Source organism: Pongo pygmaeus, chromosome 23, assembly GCF_028885625.2.
Source record: "Pongo pygmaeus isolate AG05252 chromosome 23, NHGRI_mPonPyg2-v2.0_pri, whole genome shotgun sequence".
NCBI classification, from domain to species: Eukaryota; Metazoa; Chordata; class Mammalia; order Primates; family Hominidae; genus Pongo; species Pongo pygmaeus.
This window is the reverse complement of record NC_085931.1, coordinates 27,333,972-27,358,250: the sequence shown is the minus strand read 5'-3', so window position 1 is coordinate 27,358,250 and position 24,279 is coordinate 27,333,972. Positions and strand designations below refer to the sequence as shown.

At 49.7% G+C, this 24,279-nt stretch overlaps 1 protein-coding gene across 1 annotated transcript in view; it reads left to right on the top strand.

The window, feature by feature from the left end:
* The window catches only part of GAB4 (GRB2 associated binding protein family member 4), a 60,051-nt gene extending 37,691 nt beyond the window's left edge, over nt 1-22,360 (top strand). The window contains exons 6-12 of the mRNA XM_063663362.1: nt 10,942-11,192; nt 12,772-12,857; nt 14,783-15,047; nt 15,872-15,962; nt 16,278-16,374; nt 17,315-17,419; nt 18,255-22,360. Coding sequence (XP_063519432.1) covers nt 10,942-11,192; nt 12,772-12,857; nt 14,783-15,047; nt 15,872-15,962; nt 16,278-16,374; nt 17,315-17,419; nt 18,255-18,398 — 1,039 coding nt within the window. The 3' untranslated portion in view covers nt 18,399-22,360. The remainder of the gene's footprint in view (nt 1-10,941; nt 11,193-12,771; nt 12,858-14,782; nt 15,048-15,871; nt 15,963-16,277; nt 16,375-17,314; nt 17,420-18,254) is intronic.
* Nucleotides 22,361-24,279: the final 1,919 nt, after the last annotated feature.

Here is a 24,279-nt window from a genome sequence, read left to right as displayed (position 1 = left end):
ATTTTTGTCTTATCAGATGTAATGTCTCCTTTTTTGTCTCTGATTTTATTTAAGGCTTGACTCATTTTTTGTTAATGTAGCTAAAGGATTATCAATTTTGTTTATCTTTTCAAAAAAGCAAAATTTTTGTTTCATTGATATTTTATTTTTTTCACTCTAAATTTTATTTATTTCTGCTCTGAACTGTAATATTTATTTCCTTCTAATTTGGGGTTTGGTTTTTTCTTACTTTTCAACTTTTTTAAGGGGCATCATTTAGATTTTTTTCTATTCCATACTATATTTTATATTTATATTTATTTATTTATTTTTATTATACTTTAAATTCTGGGATACGTGTGCAGAACGTGCAGGTTTGTTACATAGGTATACATGCGCCATAGTGGTTTGCTGCACCCATCAACCTGTCATCTACATTAAGTATTTCTCCTAATGCTATCCCCTCCCTTATCTCCCCACCCCTTGACAGGCCCCGATGTGTGATGTTTCCCTCCCTCTGTCCATGTGGTCTCATTGTTCACCTCCTACTTATGAGTGAGAACATGTGGTGTTTGGTTTTCTGTTCTAGGGTAAGTTTGCTGACAATGATGGTTTCCAGCTTCATTCATGTCCCTGCAAAGGACGTGAACTCATTCTTTTTTATGGCTGCATAGTATTCTATGGTGCATATGTGCCACATTTTCTTTATCCAGTCTATCATTGAGGGGCATCCGGGTTGGTTCCAAGTCTTTGCTATTGTGAATAGTGCTGCAATAAACATACAGGTGTACTTGTCTTTATAGTAGAATGATTTATAATCCTTTGGGTATATACCCAGTAATGGGATTGCTGGGTCAAATGGTATTTCTAGTTCTAGATCCTCGAGGAATCGCCACACTGTCTTTCACAGTGATTGAACTAATTTACACTCCCACCAACAGTGTAAAAGTGTTCCTATTTCTCCACATCCTCTCCAGCATCTGTTGTTTCCTGACTTTTTAATGATCACCATTCTAACTGGCATGAGATGGTATCTCATTGTGGTTTTGATTTGCATTTCTGTAATGACCAGTGATGATGAGCTTTTTTTCATGTTTGTTGGCTGCATAAATGTCTTCTTTTGAGAAGCGTCTATTATCCTTTGGCCCCTTTTTGATGGGATTGTTTGAATTTTTCTTGTAAATTTGTTTAAGTTCCTCGTAGATTCTGGATATTAGCCCTTTGTCAGATGGATAGATTGCAGAAATATTCTCCCATTCTGTTGTTTGCCTGTTCACTCTGATGATAGTTTCTTTTGCTGTGTAGAAGCTGTTTAGCTTAATTAGATCCTATTTGTCTGTTTTGGCTTTTGTTGCCATTGCTTTTGGTGTTCTATTCATGAAGTCTTTGCCCATGCCTGTGTGCTTAATGGTATTGCCTAGGTTTTTTTCCACGGTTTTTGTGGTTTTAGGTCTTACGTTTAAGTCTTTAATCCATCTTGAGTTAATTTTTGTATGAGGTGTAAGGAAGGGGTCCAATTTCAGTTCCCTGCATATGGCTACCCAGTTTTCCCAACACCATTTATTAAACAGGGAATCCTTTCCCCATTGCTTGTTTTTGTCAGCCTTGTCAAAAGTCGGATGGTTGTAGATGTGTGGTGATTTCTGAGGCCTCTGTTCTGTTCCATTGGTCAATATATCTGTTTTGGTACCAGTCCCATGTTTTGGTGCCTGTAGCCTCATAGTATAGTTTTAAGTCAGGTAGCATGATGCCTCCATGTTTGTTCTTTTTGCTTAGGACAGTCTTGGCGATATGGGCTCTTCTTTGGTTCCTTATGAAATTTAAAGTAGATTTTTCTAATTCTGTGAAGTCAATGGTAGCTTGATGGGAATAGCATTGAATTCGTAAATTTCTTTGGGCAGTATGGCCATTTTCATGATATTGATTCTTCCTATCCATGAGCATGGAATGTTTTTCCATTTGTTTCTGTCCTCTCTTATTTCCTTGAGCAGTGGTGTGTAGTTCTCCTTGAAGAGGTCCTTCCCATCCCTTGTAAGTTCTATTCCTAGGCATTTTATTCTCTTTGAAGCAATTGTGATTGGGAGTTCACTCAGGATTTGGCTATTATTGGTTTATAAGAATACTTGTGATTTTTGCACGTGGATTTTGTATTCTGAGACTTCACTGAAGTTGCTTATCAGCTTAAGGAGATTTTGGGCTGAGACGATGGGGTTTTCTAAGTATACAATCGTGTCATCTGCAAACAGAGACAACTTGACTTCCTCTTTTCCTAATTGAATACCCTTTATTTCTTTCTCTGATTGTGCTGGCCAGAACTTCCAATACTATGTTGAATAGGAGTGGTGAGAGAGGGCATCCTTGTCTTGTGCCAGTTTTCAAAGGGAATGCTTCCAGTTTTTGCCCATTCAGTATGATATTGGCTGTGGGTTTGTCATAAATAGCTCTTATTATTTTGAGATACATCCCATCAATACCTAGTTTATTGAGATTTTTTAGCACGAAGGGGTGTTGAATTTTATTGAAGGCCTTTTCTGCATCTATTGAGATAATCATGTGGTTTTTGTCATTGGTTCTGTTTATATGATGGATTATGTGTATTGATTTTCGTATGTTGAACCAGCCTTGCATCCCAGGAATGAAGCCAGTTTGATCGTGGTGGATAAGCTTTTTAATGTGCTGCTAGATTCAATTTGCCAGTATTTTATTGAGGATTTTTGCATCGATGTTCATCAGGGATATTGGCCTGAAATTTTCTTTCTTTGTGTGTCTTTGCCAGGTTTTGGTGTCAGGATGATGCTGGCCTCACAAAATGAGTTAGGGAGGAGTCCATCTTTTTCTATTTTTTGGAATAGTTTCAGAAGGAATGATATCAGCTCCTCTTTGTGCCTCTGGTAGAATTCGGCTGTGAATCCATCTGGTCCTGGGCTCTTTTTGGTTGGTAGGCAATTAATTACTGCCTCAATTTCAGAACTTGTTATTGGCCTATTCAGGGATTCGACTTCCTTCTGGTTTAGTCTTGGGAGGGTGTATGTGTCCAGGTATTTGCCCATTTCTTCTAGATTTTCTAGTTTATTTGCATAGAGGTGTTTATAGTATCCTCTGATGCTAGTTTGTATTTCTGTGGGGTCAGTGGTGATATCCACTTTATCATTTTTTATTGTGTCTATTTGATTCTTTTCTCTTTTCTTCTTTATTAGTCTGGCTAGTGGTCTATCTAATTTGTTAATCTTTTCCAAAAGACAGCTCGTGGATTCATCGATTTTTTGAAAGTTTTTTTGTGTCTCTGTATCCTTCAGCTCTGCTCTGATCTTAGTTATTTTTTGTCTTCTGCTAGCTTTTGAATTTGTTTGCTCTTGCTTCTCTAGTTCTTTTAATTGTGATGTTTGGGTGTTGATTTTAGATCTTTCCTGCTTTCTCTTATGGGCATTTAGTGCTGTAAATTTCCCTCTGAACATTGCTTTAGCTGTGTCCCAGAGATTGTGGTACGTTGTGTCTTTGTTCTCATTGGTTTCAAATAACTTATTTATTTCTGCCTTATTTTCGTTATTTACCCAGTAAATAAATTCAGGAACAGGTTGTTCAGTTTCCATGTAGTTGTGCATTTTTGAGTGAGTTTCTTAATCCTGAGTTCGAATTTGATTGCACTGTGGTCTGAGAGACTGTTTGTTATGATTTCCCTTCATTTGCATTTGCTGAGGAGTGTTTTACTTCCAATTATGTGGTCAATTTTAGAATAAGTGAGTGCTATGTGGTACTCAGAAGAATGTATATTCTGTTGATTTGGGATGGAGAGTTCTGTAGATGTCTATTAGGTCTGCTTGTTCCAGAACTGAGTTCCAGTCCTGAATATCCTTGTTAATTTTCTGTCTCATTGATCTGTCTAATATTGACAGTGGGGTGTTAAAGTCTCCCATTATTATTGTGTGGGAGTCTAAGTCTCTTTGTAGTCTAGAAGAACTTGCTTTATGAATCTGGGTGTGCCTGTATTGGGCACATATATATTTAGGATAGTTAACTCTTCTTGTTGAATTGATCCCTTTACCATTATGTAATGCCCTCTTTGTCTCTTTTGATCTTTCTTGGTTTAAAGTGTGTTTTATCAGAGACTAGGATTGCAACCCCTGCTTTTTTTTTTTTTGCTTTCCATTTGCTTGGTAAATCTTCCTTCATCCTATTATTTTGAGCCTATCTGTGTCTTTGCACGTGAGATGGGTCTCCTGAATACAGCACACCGATGGGTCTCAACTCTTTATCCAATTTGCCAGTATGTATCTTTTAATTGTGGCATTTAGCCCATTTACATTTAAGGTTAATATTGTTATGTGTGAATTTGATCCTGTCGTTATGATGCTAGCTGGTTATTTTGACTGCTGGTTGATGCAGTTTCTTCCTAGCATCGATGGTCTCTACATTTTGGTATGGTTTTGTAGTGGCTGGTACTGGTTTTTTGTTCCCATGTTTAGTGCGTCCTTCAGGAGATCTTGTAAGGCAGGCATGGTGGTGACAAAAATCTCTCAGCATTTGCTTGTCTGTAAAGAAATTTATTTCTCCTTCACTTATGAAGCTTTGTTTGGCTGGATATGAAATTCTGGGTTGAAAATTCTTTTCTTTAAGAATGTTGAATATTGGCCCCTTCTCTCTTCTGAGTTGTAGGGTTTCTGCAGAAAGATCTGCTCTTAGTCTGTTGGGCTTCCCTTTGTGGATAACCCAGCCTTTCTCTCTGGCTGCTCTTAGCATTTTTTCCTTCATTTCAACCTTGCTGAATCTGATGATTATGTGTCTTGGGGTTGCTCTTCTCGAGGAGTATCTTGGTGGTGTTCTCTGTATTTCCTGAATTTGAATGTTGGCTTCTCTTGCTAGGTTGGGGAGGTTCTCCTGGATGATATCCTGAAGAGTGTTTTCCAACTTGGTTCCATTTTCCCTGTCATTTTCACATACACCAATCAAACGTAGCTTGGTCTTTTCACATAGTCCCACATTTCTTTGAGGCTTTGCTCATTTCTTTTAATTCTTTTTTCTCTAATCTCGTCTTCATGCTTTATTTCATTAAGTTGATCTTCAATCTCTGATATCCTTTCTTCTGCCTGATGGACTTGTCTATTGATACTTGTGTATTCTTCATGAAGTTCTCATGCTGTGTTTTTCAGCTCCATTAGGTCATTTATGTTCTTCTCTGAATTAGTTATTCTAGTTAGCAATTCCTGTAACCTTTTATCAAGGTCTTTAGTTTCCTTGCATTGGGTTAGAACATGCTCCTTTAGCTCAGAGGAGTTATTACCCACCTTCTGAAGCCTAATTCTGTCAGTTCGTCAAACTCATTCTCTGTGCAGTTTCGTTCCCTTTCTGGTGAGGAGTTGTGATCCTCTGGAGGAGAAGAGGTGTTCTGGCTTTTCAGCCTTTTTGCACTGTTTTTTCCTCATCTTCTTCAATTTGTCTACCTTTGATCTTTGATGTTGGTGATCTTCGGATAGGGTTTTTGTGTGGATGTTTTTTGTTGTTGTTGTTGATGCTATTCCTTTCCGTTTGTTAGTTTTCTTTCTAACAGTCAGGCCCGTCTGCTGCAGCTCTACTGGAGTTTGCTGGAGGTCCACTCCAGACCCTGTATCACCAGCGGAGTATCACCAGTGGAGACTACAGAACAGCAAAGATAGATGTCTGTTCCTTGCTCTGGAAGCTTTGTCCCAGAGGGGCACCTGCCAGATGCCAGCTGGAGCTCTCCTGTATGAGGTGTCTGTCGATCCCTGCTGGGAGGTGTCTCCAGTCAGGAGGGACAGGGGTCAGGGACCTGCTTGAGGAGGCAGTCTGTCCCTTAGCAGGGCTCGGGCATTGTGCTGGGAGATATGCTGCTTTCTTCAGAGCCACAGGCAGAACATTTAAGTCTGCCGAAACTGCGCCCACAGTTGCTCCTTCCCCCAGGTGCTCTGTCCCAGGCAGATGGGGTTTTGTCTATGAGCCCCTGACTCGGACTGCGGCCTTTTTTTCAGAGATGCCCTGCCCAGAGAGGAAGAATCTAGAGAGGCAGTCTGGCCACAGTGGCTTTGCCGAGCTATGGTGGGCTTTGCCCAGTTAGAACTTTCTGGAGGGTTTGTTTACACTGTGAGGGGAAAACCGCCTATTCATGCCTCAGTAATGGCGAATGCCTCACCCCCACCAAGCTTCAGTGTCCCCGGTTGACTTCAGACTGTTGTGCTGGCAGCGAGAATTTCAAGCCAGTGGATCTTAGCTTGCTGGTCTCCATGGGGGTGGGATCCCCTGAGCTAAACCACTTGGCTCCCTAGCTTCAGCCCCATTTTCAGGGGAGTGAACAGTTCTGTCTCTCTGGCATTCCAGGCGCCACTAGGATATGGAAAAAAACTCCTACAGCTAGCTCGGAGTCTGCCCAAAAAGCTGCCCAGTTTTGTGCTTGAAACCCAGGGCCCTGGTGGCGTAGGCACCCGAGGGAATCTCCTGGTCGTGGGTTGTGAAGACCATGGGAAAAGTGTATCTGGGCCAGGATGCACCATTCCTCACAGCACAGTCCCTCTTGGCTTCCCTTGGCTAAGAGAGGGAGTTCCCCAACACTTTGTGCTTCCCTGGTGAGGTGACACCCCACCCTGCTTCAGCTCACCCTCTGTGGGCTGCACCCACTGTCTAACCAGTCCCAGTGAGATGAGCCAGGTATCTCAGTTGGAAATGCGGAAATCATCCACCTTCTGTGTTGATCTTGCTGGGAGCTGCAGACCAGAGCTGTTCCTATTTGGCCATCTTGCCAGCCACCCATCATTTAGATTTTTAAAGTGTTTATTTATTTATTTAAATGCAGTGACCAAGTACAAAAGGAAGTGGCTACAAAACCTAGGAAACCATTTTTAAAAGTCAGGGGAGAGCTCTGGGTTGATATTGACACCAAAGAATATTCAGGAGGTGGTGTGACAGCCCCACATGCCACCAGCCTCTGTGCAGCCAGAAGCCTAGGACAGGAGGAAAGGTGCACTGCGCTGCTGGCTGGAGTGAGTGTTTACTCCCAAACTGCTTGCTGACTCCAGGAAGCACCCTGCACACTTGTGCTTTAGTGTCTCCCTGTACCAACTTGGCCATTTCTGCCTTCCTCATCTGCTATGCAGGGGTAACATGTGTTTCTCAGACCTATTAGGAAGATTTAAAGCGGCATCACATGTCATGTGCCTGACACAGGGTCTTACCTGTTTTATGCGGCTTCTGTCAGCCTGCAGTCCTGGAAGAGAAGCATCTCTCCAAATCCACTGCTCCCAGGTATCCATCCAACAAAACCAATGCAGGACATCATAGTAACATTGGCCTCACATGGGTGTGCATGGCAGTAATGGAGTCCCCAGGACCTCTGAGTCCTCAGAGTTCTCCTCCTGATTCTTGCCCAAGGGGAGCACACTGCAGCAGGGATTGAGCAGCGTGTCCAGAGCCCTGGGTGTTGGCACAGTGCTCCTGTTCTTTGAGTAGGTAATTTCGGGCATGTTGGCTTCCTTTGATTACCTTTTACCTGATATAGTCCTGCTCAAAATGCATTAGTGTCATCTACCATAAGCCAGGCATAATTCCATGGGACAGGATGTGGCCCTCTGCTGTCTTGGAGGACATGGTTGGCTAGGAGTAGAGAGACACAGACCCAGAAACCAACACAAGACAGAGCAAGGTCCATGTTCTGATGGGAGCCCAGGTGCTGCGGGAACAGGGAGGAAGAGCACAGGGTCTTCTGGGAGTCGGGAGACTCACACACTGATAACACACACCAGACAGAGTGAGTGCATGTCTTGATGGGAGCCCAGGTGCTATGGGGGCACAGAAGAGGGTGTGCTTAAGATGAGAGAATTAGGGACCAGTAATTCTTTTGTAGATGGAAAGTCTTTTGGACTTGGTGTAATATTTTGATGCATCAGAGAGAAGCATTCCAGGGCGAGGTGAGGCATGCAAACCTAGGGATGGGGTTTAGACCATGTGGGACGTACTCAGGGGTGAGTAGTATCTGAGCTGGAGTAAACGACATGGGCAGGTGGATATTGGGACATAAGAAAGTGGGGTTTAAGGAGGAAGAGTTTGGATCTGCTGCTTCAAAGTGTTTGGTCCAAGCTCAGGAAAAAGGATGGCGGCACCCCACTTTTCTTTATTTACTTTTGCATTCATTTGCTTGTTCCTTCAGCAAACATTTATTCGTTATTTACTATGTGACAAGCACTAACCTGGGTGCTGAGGAAAGAAAGATGAGTAAGACAGGGTTTCCTTCCTCAGGGAAATCATAGTCTGGTGGAAGAGATAAGTAACAATGGAGTGTGATGCAGATAGTAATTTGATGCTGCTCCAAGAACAGTTATGCAGGTGATTAGTTACACTTGGAGGCAGAGGATGTAAGAGAGGCTTTTAAAAATGTGCCTTTTGAGCTGAGTTTGAAGGATAAATGGAGTAGGAGCTTGCCAGAGGGACCTCAGAAGCCATCCAGGGACAGCTGACAACAGGACAAAGCCCAGAAGTGTCACTGAGAGGAGCATGCTGGGGACACAGTGACGTCTGGTTTGAGTGGATCCTAGGTGGGAAGGGTAACTAGGAAGAAAAGACTGGGAAGATGGGATGGAATAAAGCTGGGAGTTTGGGCTTCATCCTAAAGGCACTGTGACAGTGGTGAAGATGTTTAAGCTGGGAGGTTAGGAAGGTAAATAGCAGGATGGAGAGGGCTGGAGAGGCCCTGGGAAGATGTGAGGAAGACTTGTTATGAGACCTTTTGTGGTCCAGAAGAAGGATCAGGAGGAAATGAGTAGGGTGGGCTCACTAAGGCTGACTGGTGAGTGAGTGAGAGTGTGGGTAACTCTAATGTTTGGCTTTGCAGAAGACTTTTCTGGCACTCTCGCCACCACCAGGGAGGGCTCATCCAGATCTGTCTGCAGCCGTGTGCTCATCCCACCTGATTGTGGTGGTGTGCATTCATGACACCTCCTCCACTGCTGTGACACCTGTCCTGCAGGGCAGGTGGCATCTGTGTCCACTGTGCCTGGCTCAGATGGAAAATGGGGCATGAGCAAATATCACAGGAGCAAATCCAGGTGACATATCCACCAGAGAGCTGGAAACTCCAAAAGACCAAGTGAAAGGCACCAAAGACAAATATGAACACGAGGATCCTGCATCTTCCCTTGCTCTCCTGTCTGTTGGTGAAGCACAGCATGCTCTAGAGACACATGTTTAGTTATGGAGGCCCATACTGTTGGCTTGGTCTTGTGTGTGGAGAGGAATAGAAAGGGAGAAGGAATGCAGAGGTCCAGGGAGGAAGGCTGTGAAGCTCGGTGGCCCATGTTGGCAGAGGAGGTAGCCTGGCCTGCATACCTGCTTCCCTTCATTTTTCTAAGCTTGTGGGCCAGCTGTGGCCACGTCCCCAAGGAACAGCTCCTCACAGGCTGAGAGCACACCAGTGAGGCAGTTCCATGGATTGGTCTCAGAGGGCTGTGACCCCTAGAAACCGCATGCAAATGTGCATGTGTGTGAGACATGCCACATTCTGGGGAGACACCCCAAGAGCTTTTGCTCAGCTTTTCAAAGATGCCTGTGGCCATCTAGAGCCTGAGAACCGCTGCTATAAGGATCCAGTCTTACTTTTTTCCCCACATTAAATCCTAGGAAGAACAATAATATAAAAGATAGGGAAGAAGACCTAGATCCATACTTGCTCAGAACTACATCCTGCAATTTCCCAGAGCACCCACACAGAACGTAGAACCCAGTTCCAAAACCACTCTCATAAAGCCAAAGGCTGTAGAGTTGCAGAGCCAGATGGACCCTTGGAAATCACTGTGACGCCGGGTCGTGTCTGGGGCAATCAGGAAGGCACACAGAGCTTATCAGTGGCAGCGCTGGAACCTGACACAGCTCCCTCCTCATTCATTGATTCTCTTTTTACTACTTGCCTTATCTCCCAAAACTTACATTTTAATAATTCAAAACTTTTTCTTTTTCTGAGGCAGGGTCTGGCTCTGTTGCCCAAGTTGGAGTACAATAGCATGATCTCAGCTCACTGCAGCCTCGGCCTCCTGGGCTCAAGCCATCCTCCCACCTCAGCCTCCCAACCAAGTAACTGGGACTACATCACCATGCCCGGCTAATTTTATTTTATTTTATTTTTTTTTGGAAGAGACAGGTTTTTACCATGTTGTCCAGGCTGGTCTCGAACTCTTGAGCTCAAGCCATCTGCCTGTCTGGGCTTCCTAAAGTGCTGAGAATACAGGTGTGAGCCACCATGCCTGGCTTCAAACCTTTTTCTATCCAGATAAAGTTGCCAAACAGGAAACCATTTTTTCTGTAGATGTTTAGGTTTCTGGGGAGAGAAACTTTTCCTTCGAATTGCCTCTCTAACCACCATAAAACCTGGTAGAAGATGGATCTGTTGCTTATGTCTGAAGTTCTTTATAACTTACCACATTGACACCCACGAGCTGATTTACTTTACAGGGGAACACTGAGACTCAGAGATGAGATGACTTGCTTGCTGCTTCCTGCCACCCACTTCAAAGCTCTCCCCACCATCTCTCAGCCTGGGCATTCAGATATGCACATTCTGGGATGCTCACAGCAGGGAACCAGTAGCCAGTGTATCTGGCTTGCTGCTCTGTTTTGTGGGGGTGAAACTGACCACCCTGCTAATCACAGCCACTGGGGGAGAGGAATAAGGTCTTGCCTTGATTGAATTAGACTCTAGATATACTAGAGTCTGATTTCTAAGCAACCTGCAAAGTGAGTTTTTAATCACCATTTTACAGATGGAGAAACTAATTCAGAAAGGGAAAATGCTCAAGGCCACAAGGTAGTAAACTCCCAACTAGACAAACCTCAGGTCTGCCCAATTCCTCTTCCTGTGTTTTCTCCATATCATCTCACTACATGGGGCTGTGAACTTCCCCGCCTGCCTCCCTGGGGCAGTCCTGGCCTCCTCTCACCCCTGCTCCTTCCCTTCTTTCTCTCTCTTAGGAGTGCCAGCTTCTCCCAGGGTTCTGGGGCCCCATTCCTCATGAGGAGAAGCACAGCCGTGCAAAATCTTGCCCAGCACAGTGGATACAGTGTTGATGGGGTCAGCGGTCACATCCGTGGCTTCCATAGCCTTTCCAAGCCGAGCCAGCCCAATACAGAATTCAGAGGCAGCACCCACAGAATCCCCTGGAGCCTGGCCTCCCATGGCCCCACCAGAGGCAGCCTCACAGGCTCTGAGGCGGATAAAGAGGGTGTGTACCCCTTCAAGGCACCCAGAAGCACCCTGTGCCAGGAGTTTGGGGGCCACCTGGTGAACAATAGTGGTGTTCCGGCCACCCTACTCTCAGTGCACCAGATTCCTAGGACAGTCACGTTAGACAAGAACCTCTATGCCATGGCAGTGGCCACTCCTGGGCCCATAGCCTCCCTTCCCCTGCCCAAGGCAAGGCAGGCAGAAGCATGTCAGTGGGGCAGCCCTCAGCAGAGACCTTCAGTCAGTGAAAGTAGCAGGTGGTCCATTGCTGCTGCCATCCCCAAGCGGAATACCCTTCCTGCAATAGACAACAGCCGATGTCGCCAAGGTCAGTATGAGCCCTTACTGAGACCCAGAGGGAGAGGGGAGGTGGCACCGGGTTCTCAGTGGTTAGCTAGTCCTTGGTCTCCCATGGCCAAGGGAGACTTGGGAGCCACTCAGGTCACTGATAGTCAAGTTCATCTCCTGCCTGGACCTTGACTGCTGGGTCCCCCAGCACTGGAGGCTGTTAATAGACACCCAATGGCAAGACTGTGGCAGACTCGGCCTCCACTAAGGGAGACAGAACATTCTTAGTTACAGTACAGCACATATGGGTTTGGAATTCTAAATCATCATAGTGTATATATGTTTAAATCCAAGTAAAGACTTAAAACAGAAATTTAGGAGATCAGTCCAAAACTAGAGCCAAACCAGTGTGGACTAACAGACTGTTGAAACAAAATGAGATCTTCAAAATATTTTCCAGCCTATACTTGGATATCTTTGTTTGAAGTCTAAACTTGTGTATTTGAAATACCTAGATTCTTTTGTCATTTGTTTTCCACTGAGAGTATTTTATATCTGCATATAACCTCCTCTCCTCAATAAAAAAAAAATAGATCAATAGTAACTCCTTTCCTGTTGCATCCATTCTTATACCTTGCAAAGCCTTTGTTTATTCTTCCTGTTATGAGAGAGTCTGGTGGGGCAAAGCCTTGTTTTCTCCATTTTATATGAGGCCCATGGTACTTAGGCTTATTCAGGGTTAAAAGTCATAAGTGGCAAAGATGAGCCTCACCCTGAGGTCCTGGATCCTGGGTTAGAGTTCTTTGCAGTCTTCTCAGTGTTTCAGCAATTTGAACAAGGTCCTTGTGTTGTGAAATTGAAATGATAGAGGTATATATAAAACATGTTTGCTGTTCAGAGCTCACATTTTTGTATAAAATAAAATGCAACCGACATGCAGAAGTCAGTACAAGCACTCTACTATTCCTGGAGGTGGCAGGTGGGTGAAAGGGATGGGTGGTGGGTGCTGTAGGAGTTGAAGGATAGGTGTGTCCTGAGGGCAGGCGTCCAGGAGGGACACTCTGTGGGTAACACTGGAGCTGGACCTGGAAGCCCAGGAGGAGTTGTGGTAGGGAGCAGGGATGTGTTAGAGATGACGCCTTGTCATTTGGGGTTGAGAGTCATGTCCTCTGGAGCATCAGGGAGACCCTGAGCAGCACTGGAGCATCAGGGAGACCCTGAGCAGCACTGGGGAGGCATCAACACATGGATCAGCTGTGATACATGTGGATCTCCTTCCTCTGTCATAGCTTCCTCTGGCAAGTACCCCCAGCATGGTGGAGGGAATGCCAGCCGGCCAGCTAAGTCCATGCATGAGGGAGTCAGTTCTTTCCTGGTGAGTATGGCTTAACCAGGGGTCCCCAGACTGGCTTAGGGAGGTAAAGGTCACACTCCATGGAACTAAAAGCACATCCCCCAAAGGGTGACAGCATCTCCCTCCTAGGAGCCTGCCTAGGTTCTTGCCTCAGTTCAGAACCATAGGTTCAGTTTTTGGATAAGTGAGGCAGGTATCCAGGTCTGGAAGAAAGTGAGTACCGAAGTAGACGGGATCACAAGGCTTATCAGCGCTGTGGGTAGCAGAGGGTGCAGAATGCTGGGGTTCTGGATGCTCTAAGCAGGCGCTCTAACTCATGAGGTCCCCTGGAGCAGGAGTGCTTCCCTGTGAGCCTTTGGTATGGGTAGGCAGAGGGGACAGGCTGCTGGGGTGGTGGGTGATCTGATTCAGCAACCTTATCCAGGAGATCCTCTGGAGCAGGGGTGCTTCTGTGTGAGCCTCAAGGCAAGGGCAGTACTCAGAGTCAGGTGAGGTGGATGGATTCCAGGCTGCCACCTGGAAAGGGTAACCACAGTTCTCCAAGGTGTCAGACAAGCAACAAGGCCTGGTGTCAGGCTCCTTACAAAGATGGTGGGAATTAGGTAACCAAGGCAGAGGGCAGATGGGGCAGGAGCTGGAGGAAGGCTGTACCTAGGTCTGCTGCATTGCAGAACTCTGTGGCAGCTCTGCCTGCAGCTTGGTGGTCACCCAGGAGCCCGAGTGAGCCCCAGGCTCCTTATACCTCCCTGATACCTTGTCAGCTAATGACAGCCACTGGGGGAGAGGAATCTCCTTGTATGGGGAAGTGCACCTCGCCCCTTACCTCACCTTCCAGGGCTAAGACATCTGGTATGATCCTTGATCAGGGCCTGAGATGCTGACCTGCCAGTGCCGAGTCAGGACTTGAGGTGGATGGTGGGTCTCGAGGCCACACCTGCATGGTGCACGGCCTGTGCTGCCTTTTGCCTGGGTCCGGTATCCGGAAACCCAGGTGGACATTGGGTGCTGAGCCACACCTGCATGGTGCAAGGCCTGTGCTGCCTTCTGCTTGGGTCCAGTATCCGGAAACCCAAGTGGACATTGGGTGCTGAGCCACATCTGCATGGTGCACGGCCTCTGCCGCCTTCTGCCTGGGTCCAGCATCCAGAAACCAGAGTGGACCCAGCCACTAAAGATATTTTATCCTATAGATTTGTCACAAATTGTAGTTGGACCCCAAGGGGTCCTGAGAGCTAGAAGGGCCCAGACATCTCATTTTTTTCTTGCCTCTACTTTGATTTCAGGGTCTTTCCAAGGTCACTCTGTTAGCTTCAAAGTGTAGCCCTCCCCATGTAGTGAAGGCTTATAATTGTATGCTGTCTTGGCATCCACACTGAATGGAGGTGAAACTTTCTCAGACCAGAGGCAGAGGACTTAGTGTCCCTGATGGTTTCCGGTTTTGCACCACACCCATGTGGCTTCGGTCAGTGGCCAGAGATAGGAATTTAGACTCACCTCCCCCAGCCAGCAGACTGGGCTCGCCACTTTCTTGCTGCTGCCTTTAAATAGACTATCCAGGCATTTACTCCGACCTTAATTAAGTGATCCCACACCCCATTCTGCAAGATACACTGCCAGTTGCCACCCTCTCTCCTCTTGCTCCCTAACCTCCCAGGACCCGTAAGAACTGAAAACTCTTCCACTTTTACATGTGACTATGTCATGGAAGCTGCTCCAAAGTCTGACCCCTGAGGCTGCCCAGAGGGGCCCCATGCATGGGGTTCCTGGCTGGAGCACTTCTGTCTGGGCTGCAGGTGGCTGCTGAAGACAGCAGCCCCCAGCCAAGGTGATCAAAAGTTTTGTTCAAAACACCCCGTCATGACTCTTTTTGGCTTTGTCTAGAAATTCTCATTCCTATCTTGTTCTTACTGGTGATAGCTGTGTTTCTTTCACTTTCCCCTTCCTAGCCAGGAAAAACACTTGTGGGCCTATCAGACAGCATTGCTTCTGAGGACAGCTGTGTGCCCATGAACCCAGGCTCCCCCGCCCTGCCGGCTGTGGAGCAAGCAGGTGATGATTCCCAGGGTGTCTGCATCTCTGTGGGCTCATGTCTTGTTCGCTTTGACCTGCTTGGCTCCCCACTCACAGAGCTTTCTATGCACCAAGACCTCAGCCAGGGACATGAGGTCCAGCTGCCCCCTGTCAACCACAGCCTGAAGCCTAACCGGAAAGGTAAGTCTTTCCCCATTCTATCTATTGACAATGTCCAGGGACTCTGCATTCGCTTAGGGGTCAGGTGGATCCTGGATGTGGAACGTCTGACTTTGGCAAGTCATGTGAATTCTCTGAGCCTCAGTTTTCTTCTCTGTGAAATGGAGATAGTAACTCCTACTTCCTGGGTTTGTTTGGAAGGAGAGTGTCTGGGACAGTGGCCCTGCCTCACAGCAGGTGTCCAGTGAAGTTTGGTCTGTGCCCTCCACGTGTAGACCAGGAAGAAGAGCTAGAGTTCAGGTTCCAGGCTGCCATGACCTCACCTTGTGGCCTTGGCCCAGCACGGGGTTCAAGGAAGAAGTGGGATAACTGGGTGGGTATTAGTCCTGTGGGTCTGGCCACAGGGAACCAGACCCAGCGAGTGGCGCTGGAGCCTCAGCACCTCATGGTGTCTACCTGCTTCCATGGTGGGCTACACAGCCCTGTCCAAGGCAAGCAGGGGCAGGCATGGGGACTAAATCCATTTCAAACATTGTGTCTGTTTTTTATATCAAGTCAAATTTAGGCAGAAAAATCTATTGTCAGACTATGAGTCCCCATTTTGGATTCTGAAAATACAGTGGCTATAGATACAGTGGGAGGAGCATATGATCTGGAATCTGAGAACAGAACTCTAAGGCCCTTCAGCATGACCCATCTGATACAGCCTTGCCAAACCTCAGTCCCCCGCACACAGCTGGGTGGATGGGCTGGGTCTTTCTAAGCACACCTGGGCCTTGTAGCAAAGTGGACATGGGTGTGGTGTCATCACTGGCTGATGACTGAAGGTTCTTTTCCTGCTCCAGCAAACCCAACACCGCCCAACCTGAGAAACAACAGGGTCATCAATGAGCTCTCCTTCAAGCCACCTGTCACAGAGCCCTGGTCTGGTACCAGGTGAGTGTCTGTCAGTGGAAACAGGAGCTTGGGACCGGGCCGGTGGAGGGGTGAGTGGGATGGTGATTGGCTTGTGGTCAGGATAACCGGATGCTGATGTTGATGTGGACATAGCTGACCCTGTCTCCGTCCCATGAGGTGTGACGGCCTTCTCATCTGTAAAGGGGGAATAATGACCCCTGCCCATATCAGTTCTTGATCTGGTAACAGTGTGAGGCCTGGATGCTTGAAGTCAGGGCTCAGCTGGAGGCTGGAGCCCTGACAGCAGCCCTAAGCCCCACCCAGGATATACTCCTTGCCTTCTTCCCACAACAGCGACACCTTTGACTCCAGCTCCTCCCAACACCCCATCTCCATGCAGAGCATCACCAACACAGACTCAGAAGACAGTGGAGAGAGGTATATTTTCCTGGTGAGTCCTTGGGGGTCACTGTAAGGCTCCTATCAGAGTCCCCTGGGACCCACACTCATGTTCCCGCTTCCCAGCTTAGCTACCTCAGCTGACTCACCCCAGCCCAGTCAGGTGTGATTTGGTCTCCTATTGCAAACCCTTCTTGAGCACAGGTGTATTAGGCAATCATTAGGGTTAGGAAGATGATGGTCTCCCCTCAAGGAAGTCTGGAACTTGAAGAGCAGAGGCAGCCCACCTCGCCCTCATGACGGTGATACAGGTGGTGCCCTGCCCTGGAAGAGGCAGAGTTGGAGGTGTCTGCTTGGCCATGGGGAGACACCCATGTACATGCCTCACCCTGGTGAGGGCTGTGAGAGACGTGGAGATGCAGGTGGAACACAGGATACCCCTTAGATTGGCACTGAAGAGGGCATCATGACCAGCACTTGATAGTTGCTGCACAGATATCGGAAGAATGAGCCAGCCAGCAAAGCAGCCAAAACCCAGAGCCCAGGGTGGCCACTTTTCTCACCAGAGCCAGACTTCAGGAATGTCCCAGCAAGGTGGCAGCCTTCTAGGGAGGAGGCTGCGGGACCCCGCATATCTCCTGGAGAGCTGCCAAGGGAGCAGGCTCCATGCCGCCTCGGGTAGTGGGCACTGCCAATCTCTGGGAGCTGGAGGGGGAGGCAGCTGCTTCATAGGATGGACCCACTCTGGGCCATGGGTGGGAGTTTCAGATGACTGACTGGGTGCAGCATCCAGTGTGTGAAGGAGAGGCACAGTAGTAACACCTGGCTCACAGGACTGCTGAGAGGGTTTGAATGAGCAGAGAGTGCCCCAGTGCGTGGCTCAGAGTAGGACCCAGTGGGCTCGTAGCTACGCCCACAGGTGTGTTCCACTGGGTGCTGGGTCTGTCTGTGTCCTAAACTCATTTGCAGGATTTTCCTCCTTGTGACAGCAGAACCCGGCATCTGCATTTCCTGTTTCCGGTGGCACCAGCAGTTCAGCCCCGCCGAGGAGCACTGGTAACATCCATTACATGGCCCTGGACTTCCAGCCGAGCAAGGTGCCTGGGGTGGAGCTGGGGTTGGGCCCTGGGGGAGAGACTGTGGGGCCAGGCCCTTCAGCACCGGCAGCACCAGGCTGCTGGGCCGCCACTCCCAGCCTGGTGCCTGGCTCTTATGCTCAGTGGTGCTCTGATCTGGATATCGGGGCTCATGTTCCTTCCCTCTCAGTGTGGTGCCTTCATCAGCCTGCCCTGACTCCCCGTAGAGACAGATGACTGTGTGGAGACCTGATCTGTGGAGGTTGTGAAATAAATCAGGAGAGACCCAGGACCGGCAACCTGGCTCCAGGCCAAACTCTTCTGTGAGGAGAACTCACTGTGCGGGAGGGTTTCAGAGCCCGGCCATTGATGCAGGGGGCCTCAGAAGGAACTTCTGGGCCCAGGAAAGCCTCCCGAGAAAGCACATGTAGCCAGCCTGTCTAGACAGCAGGGTGGAGAGCTCCACCTCTGTGCATTGCCCTCCTTGGGGAGATAGGGCTCACCAAGGGCACCCCTGGAAAGGCCTAGGCTGGTGCTTGTTGACACCTGGGAAATTTCCTGCCACGGATGAGTGTTTAGAGGGGAAGGCCTTGGCCAATCCTTGGGCCAGAGAAGGGCCTGGCTCTTCCTGCGAGGTGGGAGATGAGAAGTGCTGGCCAGGGCTATGGCATCCAGCAGGAGGAGAGGTTAGCCTGGAGTTGAGGCTTTAAAGCCCAGGCCTCCCAGGCTGCTGAGAGCAGGAGGCAGAGGTTCCTTTCCCCCTGAGAAAGTTTGGGAGAGCCCACTCCTTGGCCTGCCCTTCCTCACCAGGACCTCACAGACGCTCCCACTCCCACTTCCACCCTCTGTCCCTCAGCCATCCATAGGCTCTGTGACGTCCGGCAAGAAGGTGGACTATGTCCAGGTGGATCTGGAGAAGACCCAGGCCCTGCAGAAGACCATGAGTGAACAGATGTGCCTGCGGCAGTCCTCGGAGCCTCGCAGGGGTGCCAAGCTGTGACTCGGGCCACCAAAACCAGAGCGGGGCCAGGACAGTGCCTCAGAGCTGCTCTTCCACACTCTAAAGCTCTGTAATATCAGGGACCGCATCCCTTACCCAGAGAGCAGAGGCCTGATCAGTATACATCCTTTGCCTGCTTGGGGCCCACCTGTGCCTTTGGCTGGCCATGGTCCCCACCTTCACCCCCTTGCTAGGAGCGGTTGCCAGCAAGCATCCTCAGTCTCTTCCTGCCCCTCAGACCCGGGCTCCCAACAGATATCCACTCTCACACTCGCTCATGGTCCTCAGCCTCTTGCCTCTAGCCTCTGGGCTGTTCCCCTCAATCCTGGACCATGAGGAGCTACCTTGCTGACCCTGGGACCCAAGGCCCGCAGGCCACAGTGGACATGGACCTTTTCAGCCGTGGCATTTTTTGGTCAGGGGAGAGGCAAGGCCATCCAACGTTGGAATAGTTGAGAAGGAAGGTTAAAGGTGGTCTTGAGAAGCGAAGGAATTAGATCCTTAGACCCAGCAGGGCAGCTGATACCTGCAGGGGCTCCCACTTTCAGACTGAGGCCAGAGTATGGCAGCTGCTCCCGGGTGGGAGAGGCAGAGAGGGAAGGGCAAAAGGAAGGGAAAACATGAAGATGAACAGCCGAAAGCCACAAGAAGCAGGGCTGGAGCTCCAGAGACTGGGGTGACAAGGACCAGGGTCAGGGCCCCAGAAATCTGGAGCTGCAGGTTGGCTTTGCTGCTCTCTGCCGATGCTCCTTGGGGGGCCCTTGCCTGCCTAAGAAGGCTTGATCCCAGCTGGGCAAAGCAGCAACTGATGGGGGAAATACCTGCAGGATGAGGGGTGGGATGGCGGAGGGAGCGAGGGAGGAAGGGAGCATGTGCAGATGGAGATGGCTCAGGGCTGAGGGGGTCCTGGGACAGGCAGGGGCCCAAGGCGGGGCCCAGGAATCTGCAGTGCAGGTGGTGCAGCACGTGACCTTCTGTGAAGGGGGAGCAGTGGGGAGAGCACAGAGGGAACCCATGGGAGGCAAAGTCGGGGAGACAGCCAGGGAGAAGTGGGGAAATGTGGCTGGGGGCCCTGGGGGCATGCCAGAAGTGGTGAAAGGAATACAGGAGCAGAAGGTGAAGGGGGGTCCACTGTGCACGGGAGCAGTGTGGGAGGCCAGCTGGAGGGGTGTCTGGGATGCGGGTAGAGCCTGCAGGGAGGACAGCCTGGGGTGGGGCTGGGGCTGTGCCAGGCCCAGTGTTTCCCTCTCACTTCGCCCTCTTTCTTGGTGTTCCAGTGCCACATTGGACTCAAACTTGGCTATGGGGACAGGAGAAGCCAGTCTCCTCCTCCTGTGACTTGAGAGATTCTCTGATCGCAGGTTCAGAAGGTAGGGCCTCACCCAGGGCTTCATGTGCCAAAGTTCAGGTAGGGATCTGAATTTCTTGTTGAAAGTTTTTGACCAAAATTTCCAAGAGTTTCAGAATGAACAGGGCAGAGCAGACACTTCATCCTACCTTGGGGTGAATAGACTTTCCTCCTCCAAAAAATGACTGCCCACAGGGTTTGATGGAGGCGGCCTCCACACCCTGTCAGCACCTGTGAGCACCACACTTCACCAGACCAGGGGCCTGGCTGGCTTCTGGGGATCCATCCCTCAGCAGGAGCCGTCTCCCCTGGCAGCTCAAAGGCTCAGGTGGCAAGGCCCCGGGCTTAGGCACTGAGGACACGGGGAATCTGTCAGACCTTTTCCCAAACTTGACAAGGTCACATCAGTGAGGGAAAGGACAAGGACACAGGCAGTGGTGATGGCAAAGATGGGCTGAAGATGCTGATGGGGTGCACAGGAAGTGAAAACTCCTCAGGGAGTGGAGGCAGAGAAGGTCGTTTTTAGGACAAGGGGTGCCTGAATTAGGCTTGAGAGGTTAGGTCAGATTTTTGCAGGGAAGGAGGGCAGGGCCAGGGTGCAGTGGAGGAAGAAGGAACGACAGACTGGAAAAGCCTTGTGCTGAGGGGCCACAGGAGCTTTGGAGGGCAGGTCCAGCTGCTCTGAACTGCAGGGGCCAGGCCTTTGTGCTCCCACAGGTGGAATGGTGATGGCTGTGTGGCCACACTGGGCAGAGTGTGCAGGGTACTGGCTCACTGGCCCAGCCCTGACTGTGTCCCTGTAAGGTCCCCTACAAGGGGTCCCATACAGCGCAGCTCTTAACTGCCATCCCTTGTCCCCAGCTGACTACAGTGGGGCCCAGTATTGATCTCAGCTCCCAGCCCAGCCACCTTCCCTGTTGATCCCAGGCTGCTAAGAAAGTGCTGCGTGTTCTGAGTGTGCGTGGTGTGCGTGAACCTGGTGGAGGCTTCGGAGACTGAGGTGTTCAAGTCCCATCTCCAGAGGGGTTCCTTCCAGCTCTTGGTTCCTGTGACCACCAAAACCCTGACAGTGAAAGTAGAGGTGGAGATGGAAAGAAGGACAAGAGAAGAGGACGCTGGCCTGTTGGAAGCAAAGCTCTACTCCCAAGCCTGGACTCCAGCCATGTCTAGCATGTGTCCACCCCTCCACCCGCCATCCCAGAAGGAAAAGTCAACTCAGCTTAATACAGGGGTCCTTGGACCTATCTTGAGGTAACCTCCCCTGGTGGCCTGGCCAGGACTGAGACCCCAAAAAGGGACACCTCAGCCAATGCAGCCCACATGGGAGCTTGTCCTGCTGGGCTTTCCAGGGGAGCCGTCTTCACCCATCCCCACCACCTGCAAAGTTAGAGAGCAGTCAGGTGGGAACAATGAGAAACGGGCAAGGACATCTCCCTAGGACCTTGCTTTCCCATCTTTGGAGTGGGTGGTTGGATTCGACGTTTTCTGGCCCCTTCCTAGGCTGAGGCTCTGCTGGTCTCAGGGAGCTCCTTGCTCTGTTACTTCTCTCTGGAGGCTCTGCATCACAAGGGATGAGCAGCACAAGAGCTTTGGCCAATTAGTCCCTTCCTGGCTTGATATGGACAACTTCTTCATTTCAAACTATTAAAATAGACCACATTCGTATGGCAGAAGCACAACCATTCTGGTTATGGGAACATAGGCTCAGCTGCAGTCTGCCTTGTGGTCCTTCAACATGCTGTGAGGCTGTCATCTCAGTCCCAGGCCCTGGCACAGCATCACCCACATGACTGTGACCCCCAGGGAGATGCAGGGCAGGGAAGTGTGCACTTCCGTTCTGGGCCTGGGCCTTGATCTGGGAAGTGTGGGGGAGGGGAGGCTGACCTGCAGAGCACTAAGAGCATCATTCTGGGATACACCAGGCCCTTGGGGCCTGGGACGATGGCCGTCTGCCTGCTGAGAGCCCACTGCAGAGTCAGGCTGGCATGTTCAGTCCGGCAGCGTGTGTCCTTGTGTATTTGTTGGCTACTCGTATCTTGCTGTTTAGAATCATTTTGTACAGAATGTTTGGTTTCTCATTAAGAGAAAATGGGCAAGAAGCCCAGTCTTAAGTTCTTGTCTTGGTACCATTTAAAATTGATGTTTCATTTTTCAAATCACTGTTGGTGCCTAATCACTGAATTTATTCCATTTTCTTTTAAAACTTTTGTTATGTGTATTTACCCTGTGAGCAGACCTGGGGGTGACAGGAGTGTGCTCGGGTGGCTGTCGTTTCTGCTGTGGCCACTGGCCAGGCCTCGTGCTGGCAGGCTCCTTTGTACTGAGGCACTGGAGCAGGACAGTAGTAAAGTTCATGAGGAATACAGCCCAGGGTGGGCTGCTTGGGTCTCTCTGGGAGTGGAGCCCACACTCACTCAAGTCCCACCTTGGGGTGAGCCTGAGTACCTGGCTGCCCTGGGCAGGCACAGACACACACTGTCAACAAGGAAACCATTTCAGAATCATTTCTCCAATGACCCAGGAAGGCCACTGTGCCAGTCTGTTCACTTCATCTTCAATAGGAAATAGGTACTTTTCCTGGCTCAGAGAGAAAATAAATTCCTTTATCACAGAATCTGTCTTCCTCATCTGTAAACTGGACGTTGTGCTAGCACCTGCCAGTCCGCCTTTCTTAGAAGGGAGTCTAGAGGTGGGTTCTGAGAGGGCTTCATCTGCGTCTGTGTCCACTGGGCCCCTGGCAACAGGTCCCTGAGGTCTGACATCTCACAACTCCCCTCCACTGCTCCACCCACTGCACAAGTGGGGCAGCCCTTAAGGTCCCTTAAGGTGCCTTTTTACCTTCCGTGTTCTCCCAAATGGCAATGTAGGCATGGTGCTCGCGGACCCTGTGGTAAAGGCTGCTCTCAGGCCCTGTACATGCCCCACTTCTCTGCTTCAACTCTAGGACGGGGTGGGACCCAGGAAAGGAGCCAGGTGCGGGCTCTGGAGTGGGAAACGTGGTGAGGGCTGATCCTGGGCTCTGCGAGTGTGGCTGCCCCTGCGTTTCTGTAGCTCCAGGATGGGATGGTGCCTGTGGTAAGGAGCTAGGTGTAGGCATGGTAGGTGCACCATGGCCCTGTGGTAACAGCTGGTCCTGGGCCCTGCCAGTGTGGCTGCTCATGTGCTCCTCTCCAGCTCCTGGATGGTATGGTGTCCATGGGAAGGAGATGGGTTTGAGTTCTGGAGAAACGGGGCTGCCTCCCAGCTAGCCCTGACCCGTGCCAAGTCCAGCTCTGGAGATGTGACAACCCCCACTCAACCTCCCCAGCTTCTCAGATGCAAAGAAAGAGGAATGTGGCATCTGCAACAGGTGTTTGTGGGCAGTCCGGAATTCTTGGGTCTGAAACATCTCCAGTTATTTATTTGGGTTTCAAGTGCACCTGAGAGGTGAGTCCCCTCCACAGTATTCCACTGGGATCCCCCATCCTGTGCACCCTTCCTCTGTCTTGCATTCCATCCTCTAGGTCCTCCCAGCCTCAGAACTAGGCAAGTCCTTCAGCACACAGGGCTGTCACTCCATGCTGTATCTCAAGTGATGGGGACAGGGGTATGTCCTCTCCTTACCAAGGAGGAGCATGGGTCCCTATCATGCTGCCCAGATGCAGTGAGGAAATCGAGGGTACAGCATACAGGAAGAGCAACAGCTTTCAAAGGCTTCAGAGAGGCTGGTTTCATACTGTTTGAGAACAAGGGTCTTTCTCTTCACAGAAAAGAGGCTATAGCAAGGTCAAGGCACAAGAAGGTCACTGGTCTGCCCCTGCTCAGCCCTCAGGTACTGCTCTGGTTGTCCGTGGCTGAAACTCATCCTGCTGGCCAAAGCCTTTGCTGTTCCAGTTGTTAAATGTTTTGACACCACCCTTAACTCTAAAGGGTGGAGTCACAGGCACAGTTAGGAGGTAGAACTAACCTCCCACTGACACTTGGCCATTCACACTCGTAGAACAGCACACTTACTAAACAACTGCATAATTGATTATTCAATGTCTGTTCCTGTGAAGTAAAGGGTTAGGTGTCTGGGCCACCAATATATTCCGAGCACTGAGCAATGAATGAGTGGATGGATGGATTTTTTTAAAAGACTCAAAGTGAAGGGAAATACTGTATTGAACCAGTGCTTGGCTAGGACTGGATGCATCTCCACCCAGGAGATCAAATCCAGGATCCTGGTGGGTCTGCTCTCCCACAGGTGAGGATGCTGCTGTCCTTGGAAATGGCTTCCGTTCAGCCCTGTGGAGGGTGGACATGGTCCAGACTCTGGAGAGCCCGGCTCAGCCTTTGGCCCCTCCCCGGGCCACTGCTGGTAAAAGAGCACGCAGACCTTCCTTGGGTAAAAGGGAGGGGACATTGCAGACAGACAGCGGGAGAAGGCCACCTGTGTGGGCAGTTCCCATAGGGGCTGGGCGGCAGCACCCTTGTGGGCTTAGCAGTGGTTGGGACGGCTCTCCCGGGACACTCCAGAGAGTGCTGGTTCGGTGCTAGTCCATAGTCCTGGCC